Here is an 18,324-nt window from a genome sequence, read left to right as displayed (position 1 = left end):
AGGTTTGGCAGAGCGCAGGCCTAAATGTAAGAGGTGTGTCCCAATACTTTTGTCCATATAGTGTATAATCTGTATATATATTTGAAGGCAGTTACACCGCCGATACACACACACACACACATACACACATATGATAGGTGTGACTGTTTGAGCGCAATTGTACGAAGTGCACACCTGTACGAAGTGCATCGTCACCATGGCACCAGCACCATTCGTTTTTGCATATTCTAATCTCACTTCCTCAGAGACTACACTGTTTTTTTCCTGTTTACAACGAGGCTCCTCCAAAAATGAGCTGTTATTTAGTCCATCACCATGACAACTATCATATTCACTGAGCATGTGTTACCCACAGGAAGTGACAGTGTTTCAGGAGGACTGAGCAACAAAAAGCCTGACACACAACATACACGAATGAGCCATAACATTAACACCACCTCCTTGTTCCTACACTCACTGTCCTCTATCCTACCAGCCCCACTGACCGTACAGCAGTACAGTCCACCAATCAGAAACACCCAGCCAGCAGCGTCCGGTCCGGTGGGCACTGATGAAGGACTAGAGGATGACCTCCACTGACTGTGAAGCAGCAGCACTGTTAGAGCTTCTGGCTCTGACTTCACCTTCATCTACAAGCGACAGTGAGTGGACAGACACCACCCAAATCCTACAGTCTGCTCTGTGGTGGTCAGTCCTGTGGGGTCAGTCCTGAGCATTGGAGAACAAACAGGGTGGAAGGAGGCTGATAACAGAGTCTGCAGAGAAACAGCTGGATACAGTCTGGACTTACAGACCTACACAGTGCTGCTGTACGGTCAGTGGGGCTGGTAGGATTGACAGTAGGTGTAGAAACAAGGATGTTTAATGTTATGGCTAATTGGTGTATTGGAAAATACCATTTCTTAACAAGCAACCATTAAACTCTTGTTTACATAAGACATATTTATAAAAAATAAACACTATTTAAAAAATAATAAATAAATAAATATATTCTTTTTAAAATAATGGATATTTTTTTTAAATATGTCTTATGTACACATTTATTTACAATAATAAAAGCCTATATATATATATATTTATATTAATAAAAAATAAACACTATTTTAAAAAAAGAATACATATAAATAAATAATAATAAAAATATATATATTTTTAGATGTAATATAATGTAATGTAATGTAATATATACAAATAAATATATAATTGAGCTGTGAGCCCAGCAGTTTGACTTACCACCCCGTCACACCATCTTGTTTTGTCTGTAACAATGTATAAGATAAGATAAGATAAGATAGTCCTTTATTAGTCCCGCAGTGGGGAAATTCACAGTGTAACAGCAGAAAGGGATAGCAGGACACGCAGTTAGTTGGATAAATAATTTACACTATATACACAATATAAATAAGAATTAAAAAAGCAATAAACAATATTATTTACAGCAAAAGACTCTTAATTGCACATGGGGGTGGGATATTGCACATAGTATTCCCTGAACATGAACATGTGTGTGTAGTTAAGTGTGTGTGTATGTGGTCCGCTGGGAGCAGTGTTGGTTGTGTAGTCTGACGGCAGCAGGAAGGAAGGACCTGCGATACCGCTCCTTCACACACTTGGGGTGAAGCAGCCTGTCGCTAAAGGAGCTGCCCAGTGCTGCCAGAGTCTCATGCATGGGGTGGGAGCTGTTCTCCAGCATGGATGCCAGCTTGGTTGTCATCCTCCTGTCTCCCACCACCTGCACTGGGTCTAAGAAGCACCCCAGGACAGAGCCGGCCCTCTTTATGAGTTTGTCCAGTCTCTTCTTATCTGCCGTCGAGATGCTACTGGCCCAGCAGACCACTCCATAAAAGATGGCAGATGCCACCACTGTGTCGAAGAACGTCCTCAGGAGCGCTCCCTGCACTCCAAAGGACCTCAATCTCCTCAGCAGGTAGAGTCTGCTCTGGCCTTTCTTATAGAGAGCTGCAGTGTTGACTGACCAGTCCAGTTTGTTGTTCAGATGAACACCCAGGTATTTATAAGAGTCCACACTCTCGATGTTCATACCGCGGATGTTCACTGATGGAGGGGGGTGTCTGCATCTGCGGAAATCCACCACCAGTTCTTTGGTTTTTCCAGCGTTTATCTGCAGATGGTTCTGCAGACACCAGTCCACAAAGTCCTGAATAAGTTCTCTGTACTCGCTGTCCTCCTCATTGGATATGAGGCCGACGATCGCTGAGTCATCAGAGAACTTCTGGAGGTGACAGGTCGGTGAGCTGTACATGAAGTCAGCAGTGTACAGGGTGAAGAGGAACGGTGCCAAGACCGTTCCTTGAGGGGCTCCTGTGCTGCTGACCACCAAGTCAGAGACACAGTCCCGTGCCCTCACATACTGTGGTCGGTTGGTGAGGTAGTCCAGTATCCAGTTTGACAGGTGACTGTCCACTCCACAATGTCCCAACTTGTCCTTTAGGAGGCCTGGCTGTATGGTGTTAAAAGCACTGGAGAAATCGAAGAAGGTGATCCTCACAGTGCTGCCGGGCTTCTCCAGGTGAGAAAGAGCTCTGTGTAGAAGATAGATGACAGCATCATCCACCCCGACACCAGGCTGGTAGGCGAACTGAAGAGGGTCCATGGATGGGCTCACCAGAGGGCGGATGTGGTTGAGGACCAGCCTCTCCAGTGACTTCATTAGATGGGAAGTCAGTGCCACCGGCCTGTAGCTGTTTAGGTCCTTTGGGTGCTGTGTTTTGGGCACAGGTACCACACAAGATGTTTTCCACAGCTGTGGTACTCTTCCCAGTTTCAGGCTCATGTTGAACAAATGCTCAACTACCCTGCACAGCTGATCAGCGCAGGACTTGAGGAGCCTGGCACTGATTCCATCAGGACCTATGTTTGCTTTAAATGACATCTAAAAAGAGGAAGTGACATCATGTGAGCCTCTGGAGCAGCCAAGAACAAAGAAAGGCTTGTTGTTGTTTTTTTTTCATGTGACAAGTTCTGTCAAGCTCAACCCAACCACCCCGTCACACAAAATACAAACACAAGTTTTTAATATATATTTGTACACTATTACACTATTAATGCAAAGAAAATGATATTTCAGATTGATTGGCAGGTGTCCCAGGGCAGGAACTTGCCAGAACCACTTGAAGGACTGTGGACATTTTAGGGTGAAATTTACCACCCCGTCATACTAGCTTGTTTTGTCTGTAAATAATGACAGTTTGGGTGTGGTCCTTCTTCCAAAATTCAATTCATGCATGGTTTTAAAGCTATTTAACTCCTCCCACCCTCCCACACTGCCAAGGTCTGAGAACTTAGGCCTACTTGCAGGCCCCTACAATTTGACCACCCTATGTTACACATTTCATGATGAACTGGGTATTATAGTCTGTGCAGGAGCAGTAGCAGCAAACGTGTGTGTATTAATTGTGGTCTTGAACGGTGTGTTTTCACAAGTTTGAGAACTGAGAAACGCAGATGCTTACAGGAAACCACAGGAACCACGCTCACACCAGTGCACAAAGCCAAATGGGGTTTGTGGGAGGAGCTGGCAGTGCAGAATGACCTGTGCACTCATAAAATCCCACAGTTCACTGCGCATTACAGGATTATCTGCTGCTAACGTTCTTGGTCTTGTGGCCAGAGACAACAGGACACCTTTAGAGATCTTGTGGAGTCCATGCCTCGAGAATCAGGGCTGGGCATTACCCCCTAAATCTGGCTGCTTTAAGCTGAAGGCAAGCGACTGGGACTCACCCAAGGGGACAGAGTCTTCGAGCCCAGCTGTCCAAATACATCAGATTGCTCTATGCTATAGGATCCCTCTTTAGTAAAGGGGGGAGGCCTGGCGCGAAAGCTGCACTGAGTGACTGGTCACAACATATGGACCGGTCAGCAGCTACAGGCTCTACTGGTCAAAAGTTTTAGAACACTCCCAATTTTCTATAGTTTTTATTGACATTAAGTCCATTGAATAGCTTGCAATGGTACAGTGACGTCCAGTGACCTTAAATAGTATTTAGTTACTGAGTTAAATTAACTAAAAACTGAAAAATGATGTTAATTGTGGGGAAAAAATGACCTTTTTGGGGAAGTGATAGGTTAATAAATTACAGTTAATCAGTAAATTAGGCTTTGGCAGCTTATGCAAGCAATCTATACTTTACAACCCTGTTATCTACATAAAATCAGTGTAGGAACTGTGTTATAGCCTTCTGTACCGCCATATTTCAAGTATTTTATTATGGTTTTAATATCATAATCAATAAATAAATCTATTTATGCAATAAACCAATCAAAACTAGCTAATTTAAATATCTCCACACAACTAATAGAACAAGTGCTTTCACCAGTCTCAGAATTACCCAGTTCCTTCAGGACAAGCACCTTCAGTACTTGAGGAGCAACCTCCTCATGGTCATGGGCTGTGGCCTCCAGCTCCCTGATACCCTGGGGTTTGCTTCTGCAGCCACCTTCTACCAACCCACCAAAGATTTTCTATGGGGTTCAAGTGGGGTTCACTCTTCCAGGACTTCTTCTGAAACCGAGCCATGGTGGACTGTAAGCTGTCCCGTTGGAAGGTCCAATGGCGCCTGGGCTTCAGCTTGCTCACCGAAGGCCTGATGTTTCCTCCTCTTCCTCCACACTCTGCAGGTTTCCAGTGCCAGACGAGGTAGTTGATCACAGAGCCACCGCCATGCTTCACCAGACATACCGCTGATCCCGGTTTTGTTCTGTTTATTCTGTTCAGCAGATCCAACCCAAACCCAGAAGACCACAAGAGTCGACTAAAGTAGATGCTTGGAGAAGTCTTTCAACATCTAGTCAAGTCCAGGACACTCTCACAGAGGTCGGCAACTGAAGGTGGCTGCAGTGAAGGCCTCTCAATGAGGAAATATTTGCATCCAAGTATTAAAAATAATCCTCATATCTATAATTATGTTCATTTGAGTTTTGAGCCTGTAAAAATGGTGGGACTGTAAAAATGACTGTCAGCCTGTTTTTTAGATACGTTGAGGTGGTGCACAGAGGCAAACTCACAAATACTGTCACTGTCCAAATACTTATGGCCCTTTCTGCATGTGTACAACTTCCACACTGACGCTCTAGCTATGCTGGTAATCTGTTTGCACTTGATGAATGTAGACTGTGACTCTGGTGGAGTGGAAACCTGCACGAGAGAAAGGCATGACTGTTCCAGACCCTTCTGTGGAGCTTTCACTGGTTCACTGTTATTGTTGCCACTGATTCTGAGCTGCTTGTGGAAGTGCTTTAAGCGCCCCTTTTCAAAATCCCACCCGTTTTCGTACAAGCCCCGCCCTACTTCGCTGGGATTGGCTACTAGTTTGTGCTGACTTGTACTACCAGCCAATCGTAGCTCAGGACGTTTGTAAAAAAAAAAAACAAAAAACAAAAAAAAAAAACGTTAAAAAAGTTTAAAAACTTAAAAACGTATTATTTATTTATTTATTTATTATGTTTATAGTTTTTTTATTTATGTATTACATTAACACAAGAACACAAAATATTTTATTTAGTTACTTCACATTTCAAATTAAAGTTGATTTGGTCATACGTGCTACGTAGCAGTGAAACACAAAAAACAAACAAACAAACAAACAAAAACATAAAAATATAAGATAAAAGTCAAGATGGCAAAAATAATAGATATTTAATGTGGGCAGACTGTCATAAAAGCATTTCACTGCAAGTTATACTGTGTATGACTATGTATGTGACAAATAAAATTTGATTTGATTTGATTTGAAATATATACAAATACATTTCTATCCTATATATTTGTATCTATCTTGTATAAATCTGACCTAAAACTGCAATTTAAACAACAGGTAGTGAATTGTTTATAAATAAAATAATTTGTGTTTATAAAATATTGTATAATTGTATAAATAAACAAATATGTTGTATAATTGTATATTATATTATGTATAACATTGTATTATTGATATATAAATGTAGAATGTTCAGTGTATCCTATATATATTGTTGTATATATATTTGTGTTATATATATATTAAATCTGTTATTAATATCATCTTTAAATATTTTTAGGTTGTAGTTGATATTTTTTCCCTCTTTCAGTTAATTTTAAGATTTAGATTTTCAGCTATTAGGATATATATTTTCAGTGTATCCTATATATATTTTTTGTATATGTATTTGTGTTATATATATATATATATATATATATATATATATATATAGAACTTTTAAATCTGTTATTATATCATCTTTAAATATTTTTAGGTTGTAGTTTATATTTTTTCCCTCTTTCAGTTAATTTTAGGATTTAGATTTTCAGCTAATTTTCACATTTTATTAGTTTTTAGATAATTCTTTCATGTTTCTTTTTTTCTAATATTTGATATTTATTTTTTTATGTAAAAACATTTAGAGCTGCAGTTTTGTAAATAGATTATGCTAAACACATACAGAGCATACTACTACTACTAATAATAATAATAATAATTATTATTATTATTATTAAAAATTATTATTCCTGTTGTTGTTGCTGACGTTCAACAGCCAATCCCAACGCAGCGGGGGCGGGGCGTTCCTGGATACGGTTGCGTAATCGCCCCTCCCCCTCGCTGTCACACCCATTGTAAGAGTTCCTCTGTTGACGACAGGCTTTCCCCCTCATGGGCGCAGCCAGACCACACACACACACACACACACACACACACCCGTAGAGAGCCCTGCTGTTATACAGCCTTCATTTCTTCAAGATGTCTCACACTGTGGTCACGACCAGGACGACTACGACTACCACAAGCAGCTCGTCGAGCGAGGGGGGCTTCCTGAACATCGGCTACGTGAGGACTTTCCATGGGCTGCTGAAAGTCGCACAAGTGGTGAGAACACGTCGTTTTCCTGCCGTTAGATTGAGCAACTTCTCCAACGAGCACAGCAGCAGGGCCGGATAAGGGGTCGAGGTCAGAGCGAGCTTACTGTGGGACCCCTGACTGTCCACCCCTGAGTCATTATATGAGAGTAAGGCCAAGTTTTTAGCTTGCAGATCTCAATGTGATGGTGAATACATTCTAAAATCAGGTGCAGAAAGAATCCAGATGTTTCTCCAGGATCTTCTCACTCTTCTCCAGAGCTAAGGGGTGAGCCAATGTAGGGTTGGGAGTCTTGCCCTTACTCTTATGGGTGTAGTGCAGCACCCACAGTCACCCAGACCAGGAATCGAACCCCAGTGTGGAAGCTCACAGGTAGGTAGTGGTGTTCTCTGTTGCACCACCCCAACCACCGACAAGCCCCCTTCTGCTCCAGATGTGTCTCAGTGAGCTGCCTTGCTGTAGGTCACTCCTCTCGCTCTGGAGTTATGGGGTTTTAGCTATTTTTACACACCAGACGAGAAGATCCAAGCGCAAGGTGGTCGGCCCAGGATGGCCCCAGAAGCTCCACTGAGAAGTTGCTGCAGGGTTATTGAAGTTATAGGGCTGGACACAGTCCTGGACAGCCTCGGGGATGGAAGGTGTGCAGCTGAGAAATGAGGGCTGGGGAACAATGGGCCTCTGTCGGTGGTAGGCTTTTGGCAGGCACGGCCTCTGCGTGGACACGGTGTGTATTTAGCGGGGCGGCGTTTCCAGCGTTAGTCCAGCGGTGAATGTTTGCGTCCAGAAATGAATTGTGAGCTGAATTAGGTCATGGAAAGTGTGTGTGTGTAAGCAATACATTGCGTGTCCAAATATTTGTGGACAGCCTTTCTAATGAATGCATTCAGCTACTTTAGGTTGCACTCATTGCTGCTGACACACACTCGCACGCGGCTTGTCGAGTCCCTGTAGAGAAGTAATGCAGGAGCAGATGATGCCAGGCGTGGGCTAGAGGGGGATAATAAAGCCCCCCAGCAACATTGAGGAGCAGTGGAGGAACAGTGGTGTTCTCTGGAATGATGGTGGTGGAGCTCCATCCATTTCTTTTAATGGGATGATGCTCTAACGCTCTTGTTGCTGATTGCAATCAAATCCTCACAGCAATGGTCCCTCAAATCTAGTAGAAAGTAGGAACACCCCCCAACACCTACCTTGTAAGACCTCACCTTCATCAGCTTTGAGAACTGACTGTCCACTCGCTGCCTAAAATCTCCACCCCTTGACGCCCCTTCATCTGTCAGTGGTTTTAATGTTATGGCTAATTTTTGCTCTGGCCGTGGAGTGACAGGAAACCACTCCCTGCAGCGACTTGCTCACTGATAGGGTGAATGAACCTATGAGCACTATGTTCAGAGGGTCGCTGGTTCGAATCCCGGTCATGCTGCTTGCCATCGGCAGCCGAGGCCCAGAGTGAGCACAATTGGCCTTGCTCTCTCTCCAGGGTGGGTAGATGGCGCTCTCCACCCACATCGTTTGAGGTTTCATCGGATTGCCGCCCTCACTAGTGTCGGGGACATCCCGTACCAAGGGTGGGGTACGTATGAGCCCATAAACGATAGGGCTGACCCGTCGCTCTGTACGCACTGTCCTTTTAGCATGCTAATATACACTTAATCCCCACATACAACCAAATACAAAATATGGACAAAAGTATTGGGACACCTGCTCATCGGGCAATTGGCGGTCCAGATTGGGGAGATATTTAAAAAAAGATATTTAATTTTCTAATGAACTCTACCTCAGAGAGACGAGTCAACCTCACCCCGAGGCCGAGACGAGGCCAAATATAGTTAAGACCCAAAGGAGCTAGCTAGAAGATAGGGCTCCACAACAGAAGCCGTGCTAACTTTAGCTGGCCGAGGCTAAACTAAACGCGGCCATTCCTTCCTCCGTAGGATAGTTAGCCAGCATGCTAATCACTAAGTTAGCTCCACAGAGTCTCTCAGGAGGCTTTCTGACAGGGTGGTCAGGCTGTATGAGCTGTTTACAGTAGGCGAGTTAGCCAGCATGCTAATACAGTGTTCAATATATGGACAAAAGTATTGGGACACCTGCTCATTCATCTTTTCTTCTGAAATCAAGGGTATTAAAAGAGATGATCCTGCTTCTGTTGGAGTAACTGTCTCTACTGTCCAGAGAATAAGACTTTCTACTAGATTTTAGAGGAGGAGCATTGCTGTGAGGATTTGATTGCATTCAGCCACAGGAGCTGCATTAGTGAGGATGAGGATGTTGGATGATGATCACCACCCCAACTCATCATCCCCAACTCATCCCAAAAGTACTGGATGGAGCTCCACCATCCATCGCTCCACAGCTCCTCAGTGCTGGGGGGCTTTATACCCCTCTAGCCCACACCTGGCATTAGGCAGCATGGTGCCAATAGGGTCATAGTGTTTATCTGCTCCAGGGAGTCCTATTCTATTGGCAATGCAAATATCCTCTACAGGGACTAGACAGGAATCTGCGTCAGCAAAGGGTGCAATTCAGAGTAGCTGAATGCATTTATTAGAAGGGGTGTCCACAAACATTTGGACAAAGTTCATAAGCAAAATAGGCAATCACACGTGTATGATATTTCATTTTTGTAATATGGTTTGTTGTCTTTTAACCAAAACCTTCATTCTTCTTACATGGAAATGTATGTTTCGTCATTTTGGTTTAATACTAACTATACGCATGTAATGATATGTTTATAAATATGACATAATTACATAATTTCATATAGAATATACAGTATAATTTAAGGGAATATTATATGAACAGTGTGTGTGATACTGTTTTGCCCTTGCAGATTTCTCTCCTCATTGCCTTCCTGTGTGTGCACTGTGCACCTGGATGGACGGATATTTCGGCCTTTCGGTACTTTGAGGTCGTCACATTATGGTTCCTCATCGCCTTCCTCATCTTCCTCCTCATGTACATCCTCAGACTCCAGTCCAAAATCCCCTGCATTAACTGGACACTGACGGTGAGTGGACTTTGTTCTGTATTCTGACAGACTGTAATACACTACAGGAAGCATAGGGGGTGCTCTATAATGCTCTATAATGTTCATATGACCCACACGCTCATTCTGACAGACTGTAATACACTACAGGAAGCGTAGGGGGTGCTCTATAATGCTCTATAATGTTCATATGACCTACACGCTCATTCTGACAGACTGTAATACACTACAGGAAGCGTAGGGGGCGCTCTATAATGCTCTATAATGTTCATATGATCCACACGCTCATTCTGACAGACTGTAATACAGTACAGGAAGCATAGGGGGCGCTCTATAATGCTCTATAATGTTCATATGATCCACACGCTCATTCTGACAGACTGTGATACACTACAGGAAGCGTAGGGGGCGCTCTATAATGCTCTATAATGTTCATATGATCCACACGCTCATTCTGACAGACTGTAATACACTACAGGAGGCATAGGGGGCGCTCTATAATGCTCTATAATGTTCATATGATCCACTCGCTCATTCTGACAGACTGTAATACACTACAGGAAGCGTAGGGGGCGCTCTGTAATGCTCTATAATGCTCATATGATCCACACGTTCATTCTGACATCCTGTAATACACTACAGGAGGCGTAGGGAGCGCTCTATAATGCTCTATAATGCTCATATGATCCACACGCTCATTCTGACAGACTGTAATACACTACAGGAAGCGTAGGGGGTGCTCTATAATGCTCTATAATGATCATATGATCCACACGCTCATTCTGACAGACTGTAATACACTACAGGAAGCGTAGGGGGCGTTCTATAATGCTCTATAATGATCATATGATCCACACGCTCATTCTGACAGACTGTAATACACTACAGGAAGCGTAGGGGGCGCTCTATAATGCTCTATAATGTTCATATGATCCACACGTTCATTCTGACATCCTGTAATACACTACAGGAGGCGTAGGGAGCGCTCTATAATGCTCTATAATGCTCATATGATCCACACGCTCATTCTGACAGACTGTAATACACTACAGGAAGCGTAGGGGGTGCTCTATAATGCTCTATAATGATCATATGATCCACACACTCATTCTGACAGACTGTAATACACTACAGGAAGCGTAGGGGGCGCTCTATAATGCTCTATAATGATCATATGATCCACACGCTCATTCTGACAGACTGTAATACACTACAGGAAGCGTAGGGGGCGCTCTATAATGCTCTATAATGTTCATATGATCCACACGCTCATTCTGACAGACTGTAATACACTACAGGAAGCGTAGGGGGGCGCTCTATAATGCTCTATAATGATCATATGATCCACACGCTCATTCTGACAGACTGTAATACACTACAGGAAGCGTAGGGGGCGCTCTATAATGCTCTATAATGATCATATGATCCACACGCTCATTCTGACAGACTGTAATACACTACAGGAGGCGTAGGGAGCTCAGTGCAGTATTATTAAGGTCTGTATGTCTGTCTGTTTTGCAGGAGTTTCTGCACTATGCCGTGGGCACCATCCTGGTCTTCATCGCCTCCATAGTAGCCGCAGTGAAAAGTGGTGGTGTCTCCGCCCTCGTAGCTGGATCTGTGAGTAATTGCAGCAGCTTATCTGTCATTAGGATGTTATTTCACAGCTCTGCACACAGGCAGCACCGCTTCCCCAGCTGCTACGGTCATGTGCTACAGATGCAGCAATAAATCACATGCTTAAGGAAATCTGAAAATAATAAGAGTAGCTGTTTCACTCGTTCAGATACTGCAAAACATTTAAATACAGTGCTCCTAACGTGGTCTGTTCGGTGATCACAGCTGCAGAACTCACCAGCAAGTGCTCTGTTGCTTTATTATATTCATATCTAATTTATTTTCACAGGTTTTTGGTTTTATTGCAACCTTTCTTCTCGCAATCAGCATATGGACGTCGTACAAGGTCACGTGTGGCTCGCAGCCAACCAGTGAGTCTGATTCTCTACTCATTTACTTACCAGTTAACCCAATTGGAGCAGTTTAGCTCCCCCCCAAGCGTTAGATCCTAACTCTGACAACCTCAGTTCTTGCTAAATTGAGGTCTGAAGAATCTGATCTGATCTGATTTCGCACATTATACAGAAGATCCTAACTTGCCTTCATTTCCTAAATACTGCCAAACCTGAGCTTTTCTTAAAGGGGGTCCTAACGTCTGTTTAAAGCTACGCTTTCTACCATAGCACCTTTATAGCACTGCAGGTAGTAAAATGCTGCTGCTACTGCTGTATAAATTACCACAATTGGCAATAAATTTATGATCACCGGTTCGAATCCCGGTCATGCTGCTTGCCATCAGCAGCCGAGGCCCAGAGAGAGCACAGTTGGCCTTGCTCTCTCTCCAGGGTGGCCGAAAAACTGGCGTCTGTGGGCTGGGTTGTGCATCAAAGCCGGGTATGTTTGCGTTGGTTGACGGTGCCAGTGTGTGTTAGTGTTTGTGTGCTCTGAGCTTGACTGGATATAAACCAGGTCTAATGACTCTATTTGCTCGCTATTTCAAGCTCATTTCTTTGTGTGGGGAACGGCCTGAATACACCAGATCACACACTTTCATAAGGGGTACAGTAACAGACAGTTATATCAAAATAATAGATTTTTTTTTTTCATCAACTAAATAATCTATAGATTAATCGATAGAACAACAATCATTAGTGGCATCTCTAATAAATAGTAAGTGTGTGCCATTGGTTGGGGTGGGAAAATGCTCAGGTGCAGCCTAGTTACCACCCTGTGTGTGAAATAACAGGGTGGTAAATCAGCTTGTTAAACTGCAGGTAGGAAATTTCACCAGCTGACTTGTTGTAGTTGTTGGTGCAGTGATGCTGAGCTCCTATTACATACAGAACCACTCTGGAGTTCAGTGAGCTCTTCAGAACCTCCTGTTCTTTCACTGATGTGTGGAAGAAAGGCAGACTGCAGGACTAGGGGCTGGAGTTTATACACCTGTGGTGCAATGGGACTGAATCAGATAGCTGAATTCAGTGATTGAGCGGGTGTCCAAATACTTTTGTCCATATGTGGTGTGTTTAAATCCACTGGATTTTTGGATTTTTGGTTCTCCTCCGCTCTGTAACCTCTGTATTACTGTGATTTGCAGGTGCAGCTGTGTAACAGGACCTGAAGAAGCAGGCAGGACTGTTCCAGTAGCTGTGCCAAGGGCCTCCGAAGTGTTTGACCCTCTCCTGAAAGCGGCAGTTCAACCTTAATGAAATTGACACATTAGAGAGCCTTAGAGGAGCGGGTGTTGGGGTTTAGGCCTGCAGTTAGCACCGTGCTATTTGGTGTACATAGGCTTCCATTACTTGTCGTCTACATTAGCTAGCCCGTAGCTTCAGACACCGAACCTGACTTGGCTGATTGACTACATTTTAAGGGTGGAGGGCCTCTCCGTCAGTTTCATTCATGGCCAAACTGTCGCTTTAAGGAGGAAGGTTTGTTGCTACAGAGCTGATCCTGCGCTGCAGCTTTGAGGTGAAGAGGTTTACTGAAGAGTGAAGACGATGGTGGCGCTCCAGCTTTGGTTTGGAGGGTGTTTTTATGAAGAAGCCAAGGGGCCATTTATCCACATTTATTGGAAGGACTGTTTACATTTGATTATTGGAGAGAATATGAGCTAACTTCACCGCCTGAGCACTTAAACCCTCGACCCTGAAGCCGGCCGGCTCAGCAGTGATTCACAGTGTTATTATTTTTCTACAAGTCCATGTGTGTTTTTTTCCTGCTCTTAATTATTGATCTATTATTGGCAACTAAAAAATATAAAAGTGCCACATTTCAGTCTGGAGAGTCTGTGTGTGTTTGTGGTGATTCCAGTGTTGTCATGTTTAAAGATCCTGTACAGTAACAGGGTTCTCATCCGCCAGGGAGAATCTGGAAAACATGAACATGGAAATAAAAAGGACAAAGTGTGTGTATGCACACATTATACACTCTATACACACTCTATACACACATTATACATACATTATACACACTATACACACATTATACATACATTATACATACATTATACACACATTATACACACTATACACACACTATGCACACATTATACACACTATACACACATTATACACTATACACACATTATACATACATTATACACTATACACACATTATACATACATTATACACTATACACACATGCACACATTATACACACTATACACACATTATACATACATTATACACTATACACAATATACACACATTATACATACATTATACACACTATACACACATTATACATACATTATACACTATACACACATTATACATACATTATACACACTATACACACATTATACATACATTATACACTATACACATTATACACACATTATACATACATTATACACACTATACACACATTATACATACATTATACACTATACACACATTATACATACATTATACACTATACACACATTATGCACACATTATACACACATTATACATACATTATACACTATACACACATACACACATTATGCACACATTATGCACACATTATACACACTATACACACATTATACACACATTATACATACATTATACACACTATACACACATTATACATACATTATACACTATACACACACACATTATGCACACATTATACACACTATACACACATTATGCACACATTATACATACATTATACACTATACACACATTATGCACACATTATACACACTATACACACATTATACACACATACATACATTATACACACTATACACACATTATACATACATTATACACTATACACACATTATACACACTATACACACATTATGCACACATTATACACACTATACACACACTATACACACATTATGCACACATTATACATACATTATACACTATACACACATTATGCACACATTATACACATTATACACACTATACACACATTATACACTATACACACATTATACACACATTATACATACATTATACACTCTATACACACACTATACACAAATTATACACATTATACACACATTATACACACTATACACACATTATACACTCTATACATACATTATACACACTATACACACATTATACACACATTATACATACATTATACACTCTATACACTCACTATACACACATACACACATTATACACACTATACACACATTATACACACTATACACACATTATACATACATTATACACACTATACACACTATACACACATTATATACACTATACACACATACATACATTCTACACACTATACACACATTATACATACATTATACACTCTATACACACATTATACACACTATACACACATTATACACACATTATAAACACATTATACACTCTATACACACACTATACACACATTATAAACACATTATACACACTATACACATTATATACACTATACACACATTATACATACATTATACACTCTATACACACACTATACACACATTATACACACCATACACACATACACACACCATACACACACAATACACATACATTATATACACTACACACACCCCACACACACACATTATACATACTACACACACCATACACACATTAATCACACTATACACACCATACACACATTATACATACTATACACACACTATACAGACATACACACTACACACATTAATCACATTATACACACATTATACACACCACACACACTCTATGTACAGTGTTGCTCAGGTTAAAGCCGTTGTACAGGTCTGAGAGAATCTGAATGTTTATTATTATTAAAAATATTTAAATTATTTATAAAAGGCACTGGACGGGTGTGAATTCAGGTGTAGGGTGTGTGTGTGCGGTTGGGGAAAGTCTTTGTGGGTGCAGTGTGACTGTGCATAGGGTTTCCAGTCGTAAGTGCAGAGTGTGTGAGTGTGTGTGTGTGTGTGTGTGTGTGTGTGTGGGTGGGGAAAGTGATGGTGTGATGATACAGATGAGATAGCTTGTGAACTGTGGAATATATATATATTCATAGGCAGTTGTTATGAACTACTAGGTTGTTGCCATGTTTTTGCTAGGTGATTCCTGTAGTGTTGCTAAGTGGTTTCTAGATTGGTGCTAAGGTGTTGCTAAGTGGTTGCTATAGTGTTGCCAGATGGTTACGATGGTATCCCAGGTGAGTACTATTTGCTAAGTTTGCTAAGTACCCTGATATCAATTAGATTACTAAATACACTGATAGCCAGAGGATAGCGGACCACTGTTGGCCCACTAATGGGGAAGCCAGCGGTCCACCGGCCACCGAGCCGTCGGTACTTAAGTAGAACATTGGACAAAATTACCATTTTTATTGCTCATTTTTTAGTCTCATATTTGATATCAGGAGCTGATTAACCTAGGATCGGTGAGCCAACTATGAAAATAAATCAATATGAAAAAATCATGCTCTTGGGGGCCCCCTGGTGGTGTTTGGGGCGTAATTCGAGTGTGCCTTGGGGCGGCTCTGCACAGAATCCTAGCTTTTGATTATTCAGTAGTTCCTCTTTGACCCGTACAAAGGAATCAGTTTCAGTGTGTTCATCTGAGAAACGAATATTAAGCCTTTATGAATAATAATTATGAACAATATGCATCGGGTTTGTGAACTCTGGCTTTGGCTACAGGGATATTTAGCTGCAGGCTAATTATGACAACGGTTTAAAAATAAAGTAAGTTATAGGGCTCAGACTCAGCGGTCAGGAATGTGGCCGGGTGGGGCTCCACCACAAAGGCCGGAAAGAGAGGAGGAGGAAGGAAGGACCTGACTGCATCTGTTAAAGAGCCGCTCAGGCCGGAGCTACGCTAGCAGCCGGGGTTTCAGAAATACACACCTAAATAGTTAGCCAGTCGAGCTGATCCCCCTTCGACTGTATTAGCTAGCATGATACTAGTTAGCCAGTCGAGCTGATCCTCCTTCGACTGTATTAGCTAGCATGATACTAGTTAGCCAGTCGAGCTGATCCTCCTTCGACTGTATTAGCTAGCATGATACTAGTTAGCCAGTCGAGCTGATCCCCCTTCGACTGTATTAGCTAGCATGATACTAGTTAGCCAGTCGAGCTGATCCTCCTTCGACTGTATTAGCTAGCATGATACTAGTTAGCCAGTCGAGCTGATCCTCCTTCGACTGTATTAGCTAGCATGATACTAGTTAGCCAGTCGAGCTGATCCCCCTTCGACTGTATTAGCTAGCATGATACTAGTTAGCCAGTCGAGCTGATCCTCCTTCGACTGTATTAGCTAGCATGATACTAGTTAGCCAGTCGAGCTGATCCCCCTTCGACTGTATTAGCTAGCATGATACTAGTTAGCCAGTCGAGCTGATCCTCCTTCGACTGTATTAGCTAGCATGATACTAGTTAGCCAGTCGAGCTGATCCCCCTTCGACTGTATTAGCTAGCATGATACTAGTTAGCCAGTCGAGCTGATCCTCCTTCGACTGTATTAGCTAGCATGATACTAGTTAGCCAGTCGAGCTGATCCTCCTTCGACTGTATTAGCTAGCATGATACTAGTTAGCCTGTCGAGCTGATCCCCCTTCGACTGTATTAGCTAGCATGATACTAGTTAGCCTGTCGAGCTGATCCCCCTTCGACTGTATTAGCTAGCATGATACTAGTTAGCCAGTCGAGCTGATCCCCCTTCGACTGTATTAGCTAGCATGATACTAGTTAGCCAGTCGAGCTGATCCCCCTTCGACTGTATTAGCTATCACGCTACTAGTTAGCCAGTCGAGCTGATCCTCCTTCGACTGTATTAGCTAGCATGATACTAGTTAGCCTGTCGAGCTGATCCTCCTTCGACTGTATTAGCTAGCATGATACTAGTTAGCCAGTCGAGCTGATCCCCCTTCGACTGTATTAGCTAGCATGATACTAGTTAGCCAGTCGAGCTGATCCCCTTCGACTGTATTAGCTATCATGCTACTAGTTAGCCTGTCGAGCTGATCCCCTTCGACTGTATTAGCTATCATGCTACTAGTTAGCCTGTCGAGCTGATCCCCTTCGACTGTATTAGCTATCATGCTACTAGTTAGCCTGTCGAGCTGATCCCCCTTCGACTGTATTAGCTAGCATGCTACTAGTTAGCCAGTCGAGCTGATCCTCTTCGATTGTATTAGCTAGCATGCTACTAGTTAGCCAGTCGAGCTGATCCTCTTCGACTGTATTAGCTAGCATGATACTAGTTAGCCAGTCGAGCTGATCCCCCTTCGACTGTATTAGCTAGCATGATACTAGTTAGCCTGTCGAGCTGATCCCCCTTCGACTGTATTAGCTAGCATGATACTAGTTAGCCAGTCGAGCTGATCCTCTTCGACTGTATTAGCTAGCATGATACTAGTTAGCCAGTCGAGCTGATCCCCCTTCGACTGTATTAGCTAGCATGCTACTAGTTAGCCAGTCGAGCTGATCCTCTTCGATTGTATTA

General features: G+C 42.4%; 1 protein-coding gene across 1 annotated transcript; it reads left to right on the top strand.

The window, feature by feature from the left end:
* Positions 1-6,614: 6,614 nt before the first annotated feature.
* On the top strand, positions 6,615-13,679 carry cmtm7 (CKLF-like MARVEL transmembrane domain containing 7). Its single transcript, XM_072659739.1, has 5 exons — positions 6,615-6,863; positions 9,688-9,864; positions 11,365-11,463; positions 11,750-11,831; positions 12,998-13,679. The coding sequence occupies exons 1-5, from the start codon at positions 6,738-6,740 to the stop codon at positions 13,009-13,011; spliced, it is 498 nt and encodes a 165-aa protein (XP_072515840.1). The 5' UTR covers positions 6,615-6,737; the 3' UTR covers positions 13,012-13,679.
* Positions 13,680-18,324: the final 4,645 nt, after the last annotated feature.

The sequence above is a fragment of the Salminus brasiliensis genome, chromosome 1, assembly GCF_030463535.1.
Source record: "Salminus brasiliensis chromosome 1, fSalBra1.hap2, whole genome shotgun sequence".
Lineage (NCBI taxonomy): Eukaryota > Metazoa > Chordata > Actinopteri > Characiformes > Bryconidae > Salminus > Salminus brasiliensis.
This window is presented reverse-complemented; position numbering and strand designations above follow the sequence as displayed.